Below are 16,531 nucleotides of genomic sequence, written 5' to 3'. Positions count from 1 at the left end.
GTAGAGCAGTGTTCTCTGGAGTGAAGGAGCTCCATCCAGTTACCACCTGATTAATGCTCTTGTAACTGAATGCACTCAAATCCTCACAGCAATGTTCTAACTTCTGTTGTAAAGCCTTCCTAGAAGAGTAGCGGCTGTTACAAACCAAAGCAAAGGGGGGGGGGCAAACTGCCTATTAATCTCCTTCAGACAAAATGTTTCTTAAGCAAGTGCCTACAAACTTTGACACACTATATTTGAGCAAGTACTCCTGGTAAACATCCTAATACTATGGTGCTAAAGAAGTCAGTCCACACACAGTTCGTTTTTTTTCAACACTTCTTTTACATTTTTATTGGCTTGACAAAAATATTCATCCGAAACCTCAGTCATTCACTAGGGCACATGCACAGTACAGTCCTGCTCTGGGCAATGTAACTGAAAGTTAGGTCCAGTTAGGCATCATAGCTAATAACACTGACTTCCACGGATACACAGAGACCCAAAGGAAAGTAGCGAACAGTGACAGCAGTTTGCTTTGCTGAGCAGTATCAGTGTCCAAATGCAATATATATATTAAAAAAAAAGAAAACCCCACAGGTCCAAACCAAGACAGAAACATCCTTAGTGTAAGTACTAAAGTAACAAAACATAATTAAGACAACACAGATTGCAATAGGAAAGTAATAAGGAAGTTGTGTGTGTCTGAGAATGTCAATATATAGCACTGGTGTTGTGCTCATACTGCCTTGTAATAAAACTCTTACAAGATACTAACACTAACAGTGATGTTCTGCACTGAAAATTCTTCTGATAAGAAGCTTCCATAAAGGAACTGTACATCTGCAGCTTACAGTTCATCCCTTTATTGTTGAGACCATCACTTGGTGCTAGTACAAGAAAAGCAATATTATACAAGACAAACACATTCGTAAATTACTTCAAGACTAGCAAAAGAAGAAAAGGTAAAATAGGAATGATTATTAAAAATTAAAAAAAAATTGGAATGAAGATTAGGATGCCAACAGTAGGCAAGAATGAGTTAAACGCCCCCTCCAGTCTATATATTACTACCCTATCATCATTAACTTCTTCAGAGGTAGGAACTACGAAATGTTTAATTTGGTTAAATTATGAAAACACTGTCAACAGGAAAAGCATCAGTACAACGCCCGTCTTCACGTCTCAACAGTAGCTGAATGGCTGTGAGCTATTAAACAGCGGTAGTGAGTGTTTTTTCAGTGTAAATTAAGGTAAGACTTAGCTTGGCTGATTCTGTAGTTAAACTGATTATGTTACTGAAAATTTCAAGCGTTTGTTGCCATGGAACTTTCTGCACTGCACATCAATCAGAGTTATTTGCATAAAACCGTTCAGTTCCACAGTGATGTCACAGTGCTCACCAGCCGGAACATTCTATTTGTCCTTCTTGGTCTCTTTCTCGACCTCCTGGGACTCCGGCTCCTCCTCCTCAGGCACAGGGGGGAAGTGCGATTCATTCAGCTTCTCACTCTTCTCTCCTTTGGTCTTATTGAGCTTCTTCGATTTCTGATACAACTCGTTTAGGTTAAACTCTCTGATGATGTTCTCCTGAAAATTGGTTGCATCAAGAACAGGAAAGAGTGTCACAGTACGTTTTTGTGCCACATTGTTTTTTTTTTCTAAAATCTAGAACCTAAAATTATTAGGTTGCATTTAATCTGCAAGGCTGGCATATTTCAATTGTTAAGATGTAAACAAAGGTTTGATGTGAAATGCTCTGTTTTGTAGAAACTTACAGAGTCAGAATTATTCACAGTGGTGGTGATGGGAACCAGAAGTCTGAAGTGTTTAATGCCTCTAAAAGCTCCCTCGTATAAAATCATTGCATGAAATGGTTATAACGACACTGTTGTGTGATAGTTTTGAGAGAAACTTTTAGCCAAAAATCCGTTCATAGCGGAGAGGTACAGGCAGGCACAATAGACCCCAAAGAAAACATATTGTTTTTACTATTTCACTAATATATGTTTCCACTGTTTCACCATTAAATACAAAAATCCCAAAGACATGTAAGTTCACTGGTGGATTTGGATAGTAAATAAAATGGATATATTTGCTTTGTAACCACTGGTTTCCATCACGTCCTTTGCAAAGAAATCAAAGATGGTAGGTTTCTGTATAAAGAGCCGTTTCACATCAAACCGCCCTGAATGACTTTGTTTGCATCTCAATGACAATTATAGATTTTGAACAATGTGAAATTCCCCTTTAATTCTAAACAAAGAAAGTCATAAAACTCTGTGTATAAATTGATAAATACAGTTTCAACATATTTAAAAGTATAAAATGTAAGATTATGATCTCTAGTTCAAGTAGAACCTCACTTTTAATAGTAATCATTGTGATTACAACTCACCTCAGTGAAGCTCCAAGACACTGCTCTTCCTTTCTTGTCCACTTGAGGGCGTCTCATGACTTCTTTACCCCCCTGAAACAGCACCAAGGAGGGCAGCTGCTTGGAGAGAGGAGATGTGCTAACCTTATACCTAAGAAGAGAGAAGGTGGAGAGAAAACCAAATGAAGTACCCTAAAATTGAATAGGATCAGCAAAAAGCCGCAAGTGAGAAAAATCACTTACTTCTTAGACACTTCACCATAGCGCCCAATGTCCACTTTACCAAATTTCAGCCCAGCACAGTTGTACCTGTGAGAAAACAGAGGTCAGTGTGAAGAGAACTTCTGCCATAACAGCAGTATAGGTTCTCTAACCCCTGTCTAGAACGATGCATATGGCAAACGATTTTAGAGACTCATTAAACTGTGTTACAGCAGTGCACTGTATCTGTTAATGTCTTGAGTCACTGGTTCTTACTTCAGGGACAGATCGGCATAGACTGAAGCAAAAGACTGGCACTCTGGAGACCAGTTAGCGAAGAACTCCACAATCCATGTCACACGACTGTCTCTCTCCAGCTCTTCCTGAAGGGCATAACATAAGAAATTGTTTTTTTTATATGTACATATATTAGCTAAAGCCTAGATTTTACTTTAAAGACTGATTCTGTTCTTTCTGGTAAACTAATCCTATTGTCACTATCAACAAATCCTTGAATGAAATAGTACATTTATAGAAGAAGCAGAAATCATTCATTTGTTCCTAAGTTTAATTTGTCAAGATTCTATTTCAGGCAATTTTTAACTATTTCTATTGGTCCATTCAACATGAAATGCCCAGATATTGTAAAGGACATAGATAAATGCCACTGGTTTCTGTTAGAAAGGATCTGTGTTCACACATTTTCTCTTAAAGGGGAATTCCAACAATTTTTGTTTGCATAATTCAGTCATAAGTAAGGTGTCAGTCAGTAAGTTGTAAACAAAGTCATTCAGAGTACTTTGATGTGAAATTGGTTCATTGGAGAGAAACTCACTGACAGAGATTTCTTTATAACAGTCATGATAGAAACCAGTGGTCACAATGTCTACAACACAAATTTACCTACTTTTTTACTATCTAAAACAACCAGTAAACCTGCACGTCTTCTCAGTTTTTATATCTAATGTGGATACAACACCCTATATGTAGCTCTCCACCATGAATGTACTTTAAACACTAGGTTTCAGGCCAAAATCTTAAATACCAAAGTATCATAAACCATGTCTCAGTGCTTTTCGGATCAAACCACTCTGAATGACTTTATTTACGTATCAAAGATTTAAACATGAAGAAATATTGAAAACATTGTGGAATTCCCCTATAAGAACTTTGGGTGGTCTGTATTTCTGTCTGTACTGCAAGAAATGATTTAAAATGGTTCTCACGTCTATGGTCTTATCGCTGAAGTACTTGATGTACTCCGGGCCCATGTAGAGGGGAGGCTTGCAGGTCATGAGGAACACTATAGGAGAAAAGCACAGTTACTGCATCAAGATTAACGAATAAGGATTACATATCTGACCTATAAATAAATACTATCCACTGCAGTTTAAAAAAAAACCCAGAGTAATCAGTTTGATTCATTATTGGATCATATTCAAAGGATTTTTATTACTTCAGTAAGCAATATGGCCCTAAAATGAATCATAATTTGAAGCTAAATGAAAGTAATCACAATGTTATTGAGATTATGCAATCCTTTAGATTATATAACGGATAAAAACTCATGTAATCTGTTTTTTGTAACTGTATTTTGAAAGTAATTTTCTCAACCCTGAATAGCACTCAGGGGCCAGTGAACCACCATCAAGAAGTGTGAAGAGAGCTTTTGCAATAACACCAATTCAAGATGTCTTGTAATATAGTATTGACTATAAGACATTTACAATAAAATCAGCTTCTGAAGGTTGTTTGATACCCAGTATGTCTAGAAAGCTGTTAAACTGCTTGTGGGAAGAGTGGGCATGCATGAGTTTACAGAGCAGTCTGTAAGTAAGTGACCAGTCACAACTTTTATTTTGGCTCTGAACTGCAGCACACTGGATTTAGAATGACTATGAAATTAAAGAGGCTATTTTATTTAATTTGAAGGTATTTACATTCATATCAAGTGAATCATGTGGAAACTACATTGCTTGTCTGCATAGTGCCCCATTTTAGGGGACCAAAAGTATGTGGACAAATCCCTGTTCAGTTGATTCTTCGCCAGCTGTGAACTGAACTAATGATGCAACAATGCATACAAGTGTCAAATATTACCATGAACAGAACATCTGCAAGTCCTCAGAGGGTTAATATAAGATGCAAACTTCTAGTAAACCTCAAGAACAGAAAGGCCAGGTTACTGTTTGCTTTGAGTTCTGGGAATCGACAGTCTTACGGACAGACGGAGGGATGAAGATTAACGTGATGAAAAGATGAAGACAGAAGGACCTGCTCATGATCCAAAGCAGATCACTTCACCTGTGAAACATGGTGTATTGTGCATATATGGCTGCCAGTGGATATGGTGTTTTTACGGATAAATGGCTCACATTCATATTTAATTCACCCAATATAGACGTAAATACCTTCAAATTAAAGCAGCCATTCTGCATGTTCTGTTTCGTTTCACATCTAGCGTGCTGGAGTTCAGAGCCAAAACAATACAAAACTGTCAGTGTCCAAGTACCTAATGACATCACTGTATGTGTGTGCATACTGACCAATGCACAGGGTCAGATAGAGCAGTCCCATGCGAATATCCAGTCTGAAGAACAGAATCACATTCGCCACTTTGCAGAAGAGAATGATGTTCCCCACATGCTGCTCAACCGTTACTGAAGAAGAAAGATACAAAGACATCAGAGATAAGTAAAAATTTACATTTTTAAAGAGGAATTAGGAAGGACTAGTTCGCTGACTGCATGACACCACTGGTGGCACTGATTTGTAGTGTAATGTTCACAACATAGTGTGGACACTTCACATTACACAATGTAAACATTTACACACACTATACATATACAATATACATAATATACACGGTTACATATATAGTATATTTACTATACATAGTTAACTATGTAGTAAATATGTACATGTATGGTACAATGTACATAGTTAAATATAGAGTCAGTATAAAGTAAAACATATAATAAATATACACCGATCAGGCATAACATTATGACCATCTCCTTGTTTCTAAGCTCATTGTCCATTTTATCAGCTCCACTTACTATATAGGTGCACTTTGTAGTTCTACAATTACAGACTGTAGTCCATCTGTTTCTCTGCATACTTTGTTAGCCCCCTTTTACCCTGTTCTTCAGTGGTCAGGACCCCCATGGACCCTCACAGAGCAGGTACTATTTGGTTGGTGGATCATTCTCAGCACTGCTCTAACACTGACTTAGTGGTGGTGTGTTAGTGTGTGTTGTGCTGGTCTGAGTGGATCAGACACAGCAGTGCTGCTGGAGTTTTTAAACACCTCAGTGTCACTGCTGGACAGAGAATAGTCCACCAACCAAAAATATCCAGCCCACAGCGTCCTGTGGGCAGCGTCCTGTGACCACTGATGAAGGACTAGAGGATGACCAACACAAACTGTGCAGCAGCAGACGAGCTATCGTCTCTGACTTTACAACTACAAGGTGGACTGCCAAGGTAGGAGTGTCTAATAGAGTGGACAGTGAGTGGACAACTTAATTTATTTAAAAACTCCAGCAGCACTGCTGTGTCTGATCCACTCAGACCAGCGCAACACACACTAACACACCACCCCCACATCAGTGTTACAGCAGTGCTGAGAATGATCCACCACCTAAATAGTACCTGCTCTGTGAGGGTCCATGAGGGTCCTGACCACTGAAGAACAGGGTTAAAGGGGGCTAACAAAGTATGCAGAGAAACAGATGGACTACAGTCTGTAATTATAGAACTACAAAGTGCACCTATGTAGTAAGTGGAGCTGATAAAATGGACAATGAGCACAGAAACAAGGAGGTGGTCATAATGTTATACCTGATCGGTGTATAATAAAATACTTTTAATATATTGTCACTGTCAAAGAAAAATCTTAAAACTATTATTTTAAAAGACCATCTACTGTCTACACTGTCAAAATTTCATGATAAATGAACCAACAGCAAGTTGTTTCATTATTTTATATTGAAGTTTACCTGTGTGTCTGTATATTTGCATATGTGTACTGACTGATTACTAAACTGAGCACGATAAACAATTTAAGTGCTTTGGCATCCTAGTATGGTCATACCAACAATGCTTCTTTGAAATGATGTGAACTGAGAAAGAGCAGCAAAAAAAAAAGAATTACCCAAGGAGGTATGGGGGAAAGCAAGAAACAACAAACAGGATAACCAGCCCAACAAGCCTTGAGCCCCTTAAACCACTCCCCTCAGGGGACTAACCTGCATACAGTAAACAAACCTATTGTTCAGGTCCACTCGTTCGAAGGGCACAATGTCTGACCCAACAACCGCCATTCAGCCAGAGCGAATGTTGTGTAGACTGACCATTTGTTGTCTAGCTGTCACATGGATCTAATTACCTTAAGCATTTACACATATAAACTGCCTTGACCTACAAATATGCACAGGGTGGCTCGTGTAAAAATGTGTGAGTGACCATGGCAGATGACACTTACTTGCTCTTCTATTCTTCATCATGACTATAGCGCTCAGAAACATCAGTATCTCCACTTCCCTCTGAAAACAAACAAGATATAGAGATTAAACAATCAACCATCATCATGTGTCTAAGAGTTGCCTGGAATTTCATAATGAATAGTAAATAAATCACTGAAAGGACAGACAGAGGTGGGTGATGTAGTACAGAACCAAACTCAATACTACATGCTCTAAATTGCTAAAAGTTCAAAAGTGAGAGGTGTAAACAACAACAAAGTAGTGTGTTTGACGTCACCAAGAAAATAGAGTGAAATAAAGGACCTAAAAACATAGCAATAAATTTGAACTGATTGACTAATATAGGCTACTACTTGCAGAGAAGCAAAGCTAACAAGATCTGTTTGAAAACACTCAGTAAATCTAAATTGTAATTGTGGAACTACTTACTACACAGACTCGATTTGAGGGGAGGGAAAGTGAGTACGCCCCCCCCCTTTAAAAAAGTGGGGAAAAAAGGTAATTCGACTACCTAGTAAAACTGCATCTATCCCCTTTGGATTAAAATTCTAATGTGATATCACTTAAGATGTCTATTACACATCCATGTTTGACATTGACATGCTAAATTAAGCCTGGAGTGCATTTTGAACTATCACTACATTCACTCTGTTGTTTAAGCCCACCATCCTCATTTATTCTTTCAACAATCCGACCCCTGGTTATTACTCTGCTACATGTACAGGCCTGTGCTGCACCTGCCTCCCTCCTGCCTGTTATTAGCTACACAAAAGACGCATCCTCTGAGATGAAGAGGGAAGGGGGCAAATGTGCATGTCTTAAATGACTCCTGGGTCTTTATTAAGTGACATTCATATATTTATCTTGATTCAAACCCAGCCTCGTTCTCTGACTGCTGAAGTCAAAGCTCCCAGGTTGAGGTACTACGGACCTTCATTTTACCCCCGGAGTCAGCTGAGGTGACAAAGTGAGCACCTCCCCAGTTATATGAAGTGTTAATTAATTCCAGTGCTAACAAAATCCAGGACTGGATCTGGATTCGGTGTGCAGATCTGAACACCTCCTCTGAAAAACATGAGCAGCCGAGCCCCTAAATTCTGCTGAGGGTCCTCAGTGCTGCTGCTGCTGCAGGATAACAGTGTAAACATGTGAAGCCGCATGGCAGCTCTCTGACCTCTCTGACCACTGTGAGCCGGGCTTAAATTATGTTTATCCCTGTTATAGAAACGTGATACTGACCCAGTCGAAGTCGCAGGGGTTCCCGTCCTCCCTCTGCGTCGAAAGATGTTCGCAGATTCCGGGGGTCTTGCGGACGAGCAGGAAAGCTACCGACATAAACAAGGACGCTACGTAGTACGGTTTCAGGAGCCATTTATAAACCTGCGGTAAATGATAGAGGAAAGCGAAGAGAGGAGTCAGCAGCGCCATGTTTCAGAAAAACGGAGAAGAGAGGGACGAAAAACCGGCGATGGCCGGTGATACAGCTGCTCTACTCGGCGTGAGAAATTTGCGTCGGCAAGTCTTTAACGAGGGTTAAAGGGACAGAGGTCAGAGAGGACGAAGGAAAATGAGACACGCCCCCTCCGCTCGCGCACGCTGATTGGTTAGTTGTGTGGGACGAGAGCGTTTATTGGCCCTCTCTGTGTCATAAAGGAGAGGATGGGCGCGTCCCCGTTGGCGCACTTCCGTTCTCTGTTCTCGAACACTAACTAGTGTGTAACCGCGAGTCTAACAGCAGAACCGTAACAGAGCCGCAGTCGTTCCGAACAGAGCCGCCCGTGTGTTCGTCACTATCTGACTAATGTGCGTTCAGTTCAGCACAGATGTGAACGTTCATATAGATCACCATGTAATTCAGCACCGTGGAAGCTCACAGAAACAGGTGAACTTAAAACGTAGTTTGTGTTCAAACGATGTCTCTCGCATCTCTAAAGTTAGTGGTCTGATGCTGCTGAAGTGCAGATCAGGAGGTCGTTTAGTCAGTGTTCTCGAACTGGTCCTGAGGGACCCCCAGATGGTGCGCATATTTGCTCTCTCCCTGTGTGTTACAATTAAAAGGGGGAATCCACCAATTTTTCAAAAAAGTCTTCATAACGCAAATTGAGATGTAAACAAAGTCATTCAGAGTGGTTTGATGTGAAATGGATAATTTGTAGAGAAACTTATGACTCAGATTTCTTTACAATGGTGATGATAGGAACCAGGTAGAAACTGGTTCATCCAACCTGTCTCATTTATAAGTGGAAGATACAGAGGCTGTTAAGTGGTTGTTGTAGTTTAATAGTTAGCTATTAGCTGCCATCTGTCTTTTTTTTTTAACAGTTTACAGGTGTTTTTGAACATAATTATAGCAGAAAATAATTGTGAGCTAATTGTACACATCCAAACATTACCATTACAATTAATAAGTAATTTCTACAGTATTATTTGATTACTTTCCATTGACAGACATGGTTGCTTCTTATGAGTTGGGCGTACCTGAGGCTGCGTGTTAACAGTTTGGAGCACACTAGCAATGGTGGCCACTACCTAGGCACCCTAGTAGAGCACAATAATGAATATTGGAACGCGTTTGATAGGCGGAAGGCGTCTCTTCAGTTTTCCTGTGTTCTACCGTTTTACGTGGAAGACAGTTGACACAAACAGTGACTGTTTTTATGTTTTAACCACCAACAAAATATTGTGAATGACACAGTGTGACTAACGGACGACTGTGTCGGGTATAGGTGCATTCTTTCGATATGAGAACAGGCTAGCATGCTTTGTGGAAGCGTTTTCCTGATGGAAACAGTATTCGGAATATTACGGTAAAGTGCTGCTCCAGCTACAGGAAATCACTCTCATTACCAAACAGCGTCAACAAACTACTACCGCACGTCCAGAACACAGTCAGCGTTACAGAGACTCTCCCCACCATGACAGAGATGTTCTCCTCCCTCTACGGCCAGGCTGACACTCAGGGACCTCCGGGACCCTCCGCCATGGGCTTCGGTCCCGGGAAGCCACTCGCCCCGCCGGTAGCCCAGAATCCGGTCCACATGTCGGTGGGGATTCCGCACCAGTTGGTGGATGAAGGGCCTCCGCTCAGAAAGCCTGGTGCCATGAATGAACCGTTTTACTTACTGCGGGAGCTGCCGAGTGAGTGTCCTCCTGCACCCCCACCCCCCACCCCCCTTTACTGCTGCCCACTCCGTTATTAGATTGTAATAATTATATAATAACAACCATAATAGCTATAAAGGTAGTAATAGGAGTAGAATCACTTGACTATGACTACCTCCGAGTAGTACTCTTACTCTTTACACTGCACTCTTGAGGAAGTAGTTTTATTTAGGACCATGAGTTCTGTATAGAGCTGTTTCAGGCTGAAATGTTTCCTTACATGGTAAAACGTTCTTCAGATTGATGGAGAATGTGTTGTATGTTGCTCTGTGTGGAACCTTTTTGAAAATAGGTCTGTATAGCACCAAAAGGGTTCTTTTATTCTTATAAGCTTGACATCTTAAAAATAGCAGAACCCTTTTTGGCACTGTGTAGAACCATTTTCAGAAAGGTTCCGTATAGAACTATATACAGCTCAGTCTTCAACATTCTGAAGATTTTGCCATGCAAAGAACCATTTAATCATGAAATGGTTCTATGTAGAACTCATGGTTTTAAACAGAACTATTCCCTTAGTATACCAATAAAGAACCACCTTTTCAAGAGTGTAGTTTTAGTGGTGTGTTATTCTGGTGTGTAATCTGCAAAATGTTAAGCTAATGTGGATTTAGGTATTGTTAGTTATCTGGACTTTTGTTAACCCCACCCCTCCTTTCACTTTTCTCTTTTTAAGTGGAGAACGAGCTGACAGGAAACACCAACCTCATCACACACTACAACCTGGAGCACTCATACAACAAGTTCTGTGGCAAGAAAGTGAAGGAGAAGCTCAGCAACTTCCTCCCAGAGCTTCCTGGTAAGTACTGTGTACTGCGTGTACGTTAAAACTATGTCCATCTCACATTTTAAATTTCCTTCAGTCTGTATTAGAGATGGCACGATACCCCGTTTTTTCCCCAATACAGACCCTGATACCGAAACCTTGAGTAGCCAGTCTCGATACGGCTCTAGTTTTTTTTTTTTCATTAAAAGCTACTAAGCTTTAAAATGAGCTTGTTTTAGCATTTAAGATGCACATCTACAAGTAGTTTATCGGACTACTCAAACACTCAACTGCCCCACATGAAGAAATACAAAGATAACATCACATCACACAATGTGAGTTTCATCATAGCTTTGTTACAGGACTTTTGCTGATACCCATAGATATTAATATGCCATCTCTAGCCTGTATGTTCTCTGAGCTTGCCTGATCAAAAATCTGCCAAAAACAAGGCAAATTAAATCATTTTAGCCTAACCAGAACCAGTTCTATGACATTCTCCCTTATCAAACAAAATTTAGTTTGGACATAAATGGACTAATATTAATTCGACATCCAATGTAGGTAAACTGGTTCTACATTACAGCGTCTGATGATGATATTTATCTTCATACACCTTCCACTGTTATATTGACTTAAGAGGATTAGAAAACGATAAGTTAGGAATGGAGACCTAGGATGATTCTTGGAAGTCAAAGGAATTCTGCCTCTCTCTGTTAGGAATGATTGACAATCCAGGTCTTCAGGATGGAAGTTCTTTACGCTCCCTCATCGAGAAACCTCCAGTGTGCAACAACTCCTTCAGCCCTCTGACTGGAGCCATGCTGACTGGCTTCAGGCTACACACAGGCCCAGTAAGTCTGGCTACCTCTTCGTGTAATTATGGGTTGGCACTGTGGCGAAATGTTTTCATGATAAATTACATCTCAGTGCACTTTTCAGAACATTTCATGGGCGCAGTCAGTACTTGTAGAACAACTGTCAGAAAAACATTCATTTGTCATTAAAGTAACAGAAAGACCAGTTATAGAAACACCAACAACCAGTGTAGAGTAACTGCTAAACTGCGTGGTTACAAGTAGCTAACTGGATATCAGCCCCATATGCCAATATCTGATTTTAGTCATTTACTTTTACAGTTGCTTGATTTTTTCTACTGTTTCTTCTTAAATAGACAATTTGCAAATGTTGAATTCTTGTACTGCTAGTTGTGGTGCATCTCAGTGTTTTCTTTTTATATAATTGGCCATCAAATAAGGCATATGCAGTTTGGAATAAAACATAAACTATGAAAGATATATAGTATATATAACATAAAATGTTTTGAAGGTTGTTAAAATTGGACAAAATATACTTGGAATGGGTGTCATAAGCCAGCATGCATGCATTTTGAAATATGCTTTGATTTACTGATTATTAAGATATTAAAACAGTGATGAGTTTATTTGTTATTTTGCAAACACAAGTTTTTTGAAAGTGATTCCAGGCTGAATGAATCCGACAGATAACGATATTGAAACATTGAATATCGGTCGAAACTGATATTTTTTCTTTATAAATTACTAAGCTCTTCAATTATGATTAGCCACTAAAAGTAGGTTATTATGCCCAGACTACTCAAACACACTACATACTACCCCACAGGAAGAAATATAGCTAACAAGATCACATCACACAGTGTGAATGTGTGCTATTTCAGGATAGATTTATTACAGGACTGTATTAGATGAGTGTTTTCTTTTTTCCTTCTGATGTCTGATGCATTTTCTTCTGATATAGGCCAGCTACAGATACTTGGAATCAAATCAATGCCATCTCTAATATTGAGGATGAGTTTTCATGTTAAATAAGTGTCTTTGTTTGTAGTTTGGAATATACTGATGCATTATCCATTCGCACATGCTCATTCTTGTTTGTGTACAAGGCAACCTGTATGTTTTGCAGTGTCAGCATCAGTTAGAAGGTCATAGCAGCAAATTAACACCAGCAAAACTTCTGTCTAACCTTTTAGCTCAAAATGTGTTCCTTCTTTTTTTCTTAAATTCTCCTCACCTCCAACACCTCAAGCTTCCAGAACAGTACAGACTGATGCACATTCAGCCTCCAAAGAAGAAGAGCAAACACAAGCACAGACACCATCGACCCCAGGACCCTTTACCACCAGGTAACGATAAAACTCTCTTTATGTCTTTCTGTCGTGATCTTTTCAAGCCATCTCAAATTATGATGTATGTCTGATGGTTGCACAAATACAGAATCTCTAAGCTCTTGCACATTTTTTCCACCTCCTCCGACAGAAACACCCTCAGACTCAGACCACAGGAAAAAGAAGAAGAAGAAGGACGATGATCCTGACAGAAAGAAAAAGAAGAAGGATAAGAAAAAAAAGAAGGTCTGTAAGACTTTTTTGGTTAGCTGAGTGAGTTTTATTCCAAGGCAATAATTCTTACTGCACCACTCAGTAACTTGATTTTAGGTACAAGGACTGATCCCAAAAAGATAGAATGTGGTTATATAGTATATCCTATGTTGAGAAATATACACTTTTGTATATTTTCAGCCAAGAGAATTGTTTAAAACCATTTATCTGAACAGTAAGTGCTCAGATTAGAACAGCATATATAACATTATAATAAATACAAATATACACATGTAGAATATGCTGTCCTCAGTAAAGTTATTGCTGTATATCGCAAGCTGGTTAGAACACAGGCTTGGTTCATCTCATCTCAGTGAAGGTCTGTTCATTGTATGAATTGTTTAATTTTCACCACTATTATAAGCTAGACACCAGAAGTTATTCTAGTGTTTTATTCAAACTAACTTTAAGTTTGGAGCAGCTTCAGCAGAGATTCACCCAACGTAACTTTAAGGTTTTTTTTCGAACACCAAAAACTTTTTAAATGGTAAGTAATACACTCTAATAATCTGTTTAATGATTTCTTGATGAGCTCTCTTCCTCAAGATTCCCACTTTTCAGAAACAAGGCATTCTGGTTGTTTTAGAAAAACTAAATTCTCAGTGTTTTATAGCTTCCTAATCATTATGGAATCATATACAGTTCAGGTCATCATTTTAGTACATAAATGTATGCATTTTTTTTACTAATTTGTCTACTAATTTGATAAAACGATAAAGTTATAATGTACTAGCATCATTTTACAAACCCATTTCCAAAAGGTGGAGACAATTTGTGAAATACAAATAAAAACAATTAAAAAGCACTGATTTGTAAACCCACTCTGACCTGTGCTTAAACAAAAGCAGTACAAAGACAAGATATTTAATGTTTCATTTTATCGACTTCACTGTTTTTTGTAAGTATATGTTTATTCTGAAATTGATGCCTGCAGCACATTCCAAAAAAGCTGGGATCAGCAGATAGTCCAGCTGTTTAAAAACAACATTCTTTCACAAGCTTTTGCAAAGACTTTAAGTATTTCGCCCTTTACGGTGCGTAATATTATTAAAAGATGCAGGGAATTCAGAAAATCTCTGCAAGGCCAAAAACCACAATTGAATGCCCATCACCTTCGATCCTTCAGACGGCACTACATTAAAAACTGACGTGTCTATGATGGATATCATCACATAGGCTCAGGGAGACATTGACAAACCAATAAACACTGTTCGGTGCTGCATGATGGATGTAACATTCTCTGGGCTGAAGAAGTAAAGGACCATTCAGATTGTTAACAGTGTAAAGTTCTGAAGTCAGGGTCTGTTATGGTATGGCAGAGGGGGTATTAGTGGGTAACTTGCACATCTGTGAAATCACCATTAACGGAGCAACATATGCTGCCTTTTAGAGGCTGTCCTTTTCAGGGATGTCCATGTTTATTTTAATATGACAACACCAAGAAACTGCATGTGTTACAACAGCATGACTAAGTAATCAGAGTGCAGGAGCTAGACTGGCCTGCCTGTCTCCTATTGTTTCTCATTATAAAGTGTACAGGGAAGGCCCAATGCAGTTACACAGTTGAAGACTTGTATAACTGAAGAATAGCAAAAAAAACTTCTTTCAAACCTGGTTAAATTGGTGTTTTTTTAGTCTCCAGTTGATTATCAAGTGCCGTTAAAAGGGAAGGTGATAACACAGCGGTAAACATTCTCCAATCCCAGCTTTTTTGGAACGTATTGCAGGCTTCAAATTTGGAGTGAGTGTATAATTACAGAAAAACAGAAGCTTACATAGGGTAAAATAGGGTAAAACATCAAATATGAAGTTTTTGTACTGTTTTCAATTGAAGTCAAGTCAAACAGAATTTACTAATCACTGTTTTCTGTTTTTATTAGCATTTTATATACTGTCACAACTTTTTTGGAATTGGACTTGTAGAATCATTGTATACATTTACCTTTAGCAAATTCGTTTTATGTTATTGAAAACAATGATTCCAAACTTGTGAACGATGACTATTAATTAATGTTTATTTTTTGCTGTAATATTAGTATTTATCCAAATCAATGCATTCCGGCCAGGTGTTCGATATTATGTCTTAAGTATATGGTAATGTTTCGCTGTTTTCGCTTTATCCTCAGAACCGCCATAGCCCTGACCACCCGGGCATGACCGGCTCTCAGCCCAGCAGCAGCAGTCTGAGATAGGAGAGAGAGAGTGTGTGTGTGTGTGTGTGTGAGAGAGAGAGACAATTCATTGTAAATAGCATTGAAACAAAAGTGGTTTTAAATGTGTGAGTGAAGGGAGAATGGTGTGTTTTTACTCAAATGTTTCTGTCTGTGTGTGTGTGTGTGTGTGTGTGTGTGCACGCTATATGCGTCAGTATGAAACACCTGAAAGAGAATCGGCAGCGAACCATGTCTGTTACACCTGTTCATAATCATTCAAGTGCCTCTGTTTTTTATTTATCTTATGAAGACTCAATCAAGTACACCTTGATATCTTTATGACGTTATTAAAAAAACTTGATAAATGTTTTGACTTGTGACTCATATTTTCACTTTATTTTTTTCTACATCTTAAAACATCTTTATAAAGACAAGCACACAGCAGAGCGAAAAGAAGCACCAAAGCATTTATAAATCAACATACAAAAAAAGTTAAGAACAGAAAAAAATCTGCACACTGTGTTAGATTATCTGTGTTTCTTCCCAACGTTAAGGCACTTTTGATTAAAGAAAGAGCAAAACTGATGGGTGCATAAACAATACATACAGCACAGTGAACAGCCTTTTGAAAGAAAAGAAAGTACCTAGAGTATATTTACCTGGTTTACCTTTCCTGTATTATGTTTATTTTTCTATAACCTTGCTATCCAAGGTCCAGGCAGTATTGAACATTAAATGTCATGTCAAAAAACATGAAGATAGAAGTGAATGTATGGGGGAATCACTTAGCTGATGTTAGCATGTATTAAAAAAAAGGACAACCTGGAACTTTGTATGTTCAAATTTGCATATCAAAGATGGTAAAATAAATCCCTGATAGCAGAAGTGCGCTTCCCCATCACACTTTATGATGGAAGTATACAGGTTTTATCTTAATATATAAGAGTAAATATGTATACTATTCTCTACATGTCACAGGACAGATTCCAC

The 16,531-nt window shown here is 38.8% G+C and overlaps 2 protein-coding genes across 2 annotated transcripts; one reads left to right on the top strand and one right to left on the bottom strand.

The window, feature by feature from the left end:
• Nucleotides 1-305: 305 nt before the first annotated feature.
• Nucleotides 306-8,582, bottom strand: tmx2b (thioredoxin-related transmembrane protein 2b). Its single transcript, XM_036574381.1, has 8 exons — nt 8,284-8,582; nt 7,044-7,104; nt 5,104-5,217; nt 3,784-3,860; nt 2,834-2,940; nt 2,600-2,665; nt 2,378-2,507; nt 306-1,569 (listed from the first exon to the last, which is right to left on the bottom strand). Exons 1-8 carry the CDS (start codon nt 8,470-8,472, stop codon nt 1,396-1,398), a joined length of 918 nt encoding a protein of 305 aa, XP_036430274.1. The 5' UTR covers nt 8,473-8,582; the 3' UTR covers nt 306-1,395.
• Nucleotides 8,583-9,628: 1,046 nt separating this feature from the next.
• med19b (mediator complex subunit 19b) lies at nt 9,629-15,911 on the top strand. Its single transcript, XM_036574387.1, has 6 exons — nt 9,629-10,182; nt 10,880-11,002; nt 11,690-11,823; nt 13,037-13,133; nt 13,267-13,361; nt 15,515-15,911. Exons 1-6 carry the CDS (start codon nt 9,960-9,962, stop codon nt 15,578-15,580), a joined length of 738 nt encoding a protein of 245 aa, XP_036430280.1. The 5' UTR covers nt 9,629-9,959; the 3' UTR covers nt 15,581-15,911.
• Nucleotides 15,912-16,531: the final 620 nt, after the last annotated feature.

Source organism: Colossoma macropomum, unplaced genomic scaffold, assembly GCF_904425465.1.
Source record: "Colossoma macropomum unplaced genomic scaffold, Colossoma_macropomum, whole genome shotgun sequence".
NCBI classification, from domain to species: Eukaryota; Metazoa; Chordata; class Actinopteri; order Characiformes; family Serrasalmidae; genus Colossoma; species Colossoma macropomum.
The sequence above is the reverse complement of the archived record's forward strand: the minus strand, read 5'-3'. Positions and strand labels throughout refer to the sequence as shown.

What these genes read in the sequence shown, in the direction of transcription:
- tmx2b (XM_036574381.1), bottom strand. Translation starts at nt 8,472, where the DNA reads ATGGCGCTGCTGACTCCTCTCTTCGCTTTCCTCTATCATTTACCGCAG. An exon ending in ACCCCTGCGACTTCGACTGG is followed by an intron (nt 7,105 to 8,283) that starts GTCAGTATCACG and finishes GTTTGTTTTCAG; the next exon opens with AGGGAAGTGGAGATACTGAT. An exon ending in TATGGTGAAGTGTCTAAGAA is followed by an intron (nt 2,508 to 2,599) that starts GTAAGTGATTTT and finishes CTCTCTTCTTAG; the next exon opens with GTATAAGGTTAGCACATCTC.
- med19b (XM_036574387.1), top strand. Translation starts at nt 9,960, where the DNA reads ATGACAGAGATGTTCTCCTCCCTCTACGGCCAGGCTGACACTCAGGGA. An exon ending in CTTACTGCGGGAGCTGCCGA is followed by an intron (nt 10,183 to 10,879) that starts GTGAGTGTCCTC and finishes TCTCTTTTTAAG; the next exon opens with TGGAGAACGAGCTGACAGGA. An exon ending in TCAGGCTACACACAGGCCCA is followed by an intron (nt 11,824 to 13,036) that starts GTAAGTCTGGCT and finishes CAACACCTCAAG; the next exon opens with CTTCCAGAACAGTACAGACT.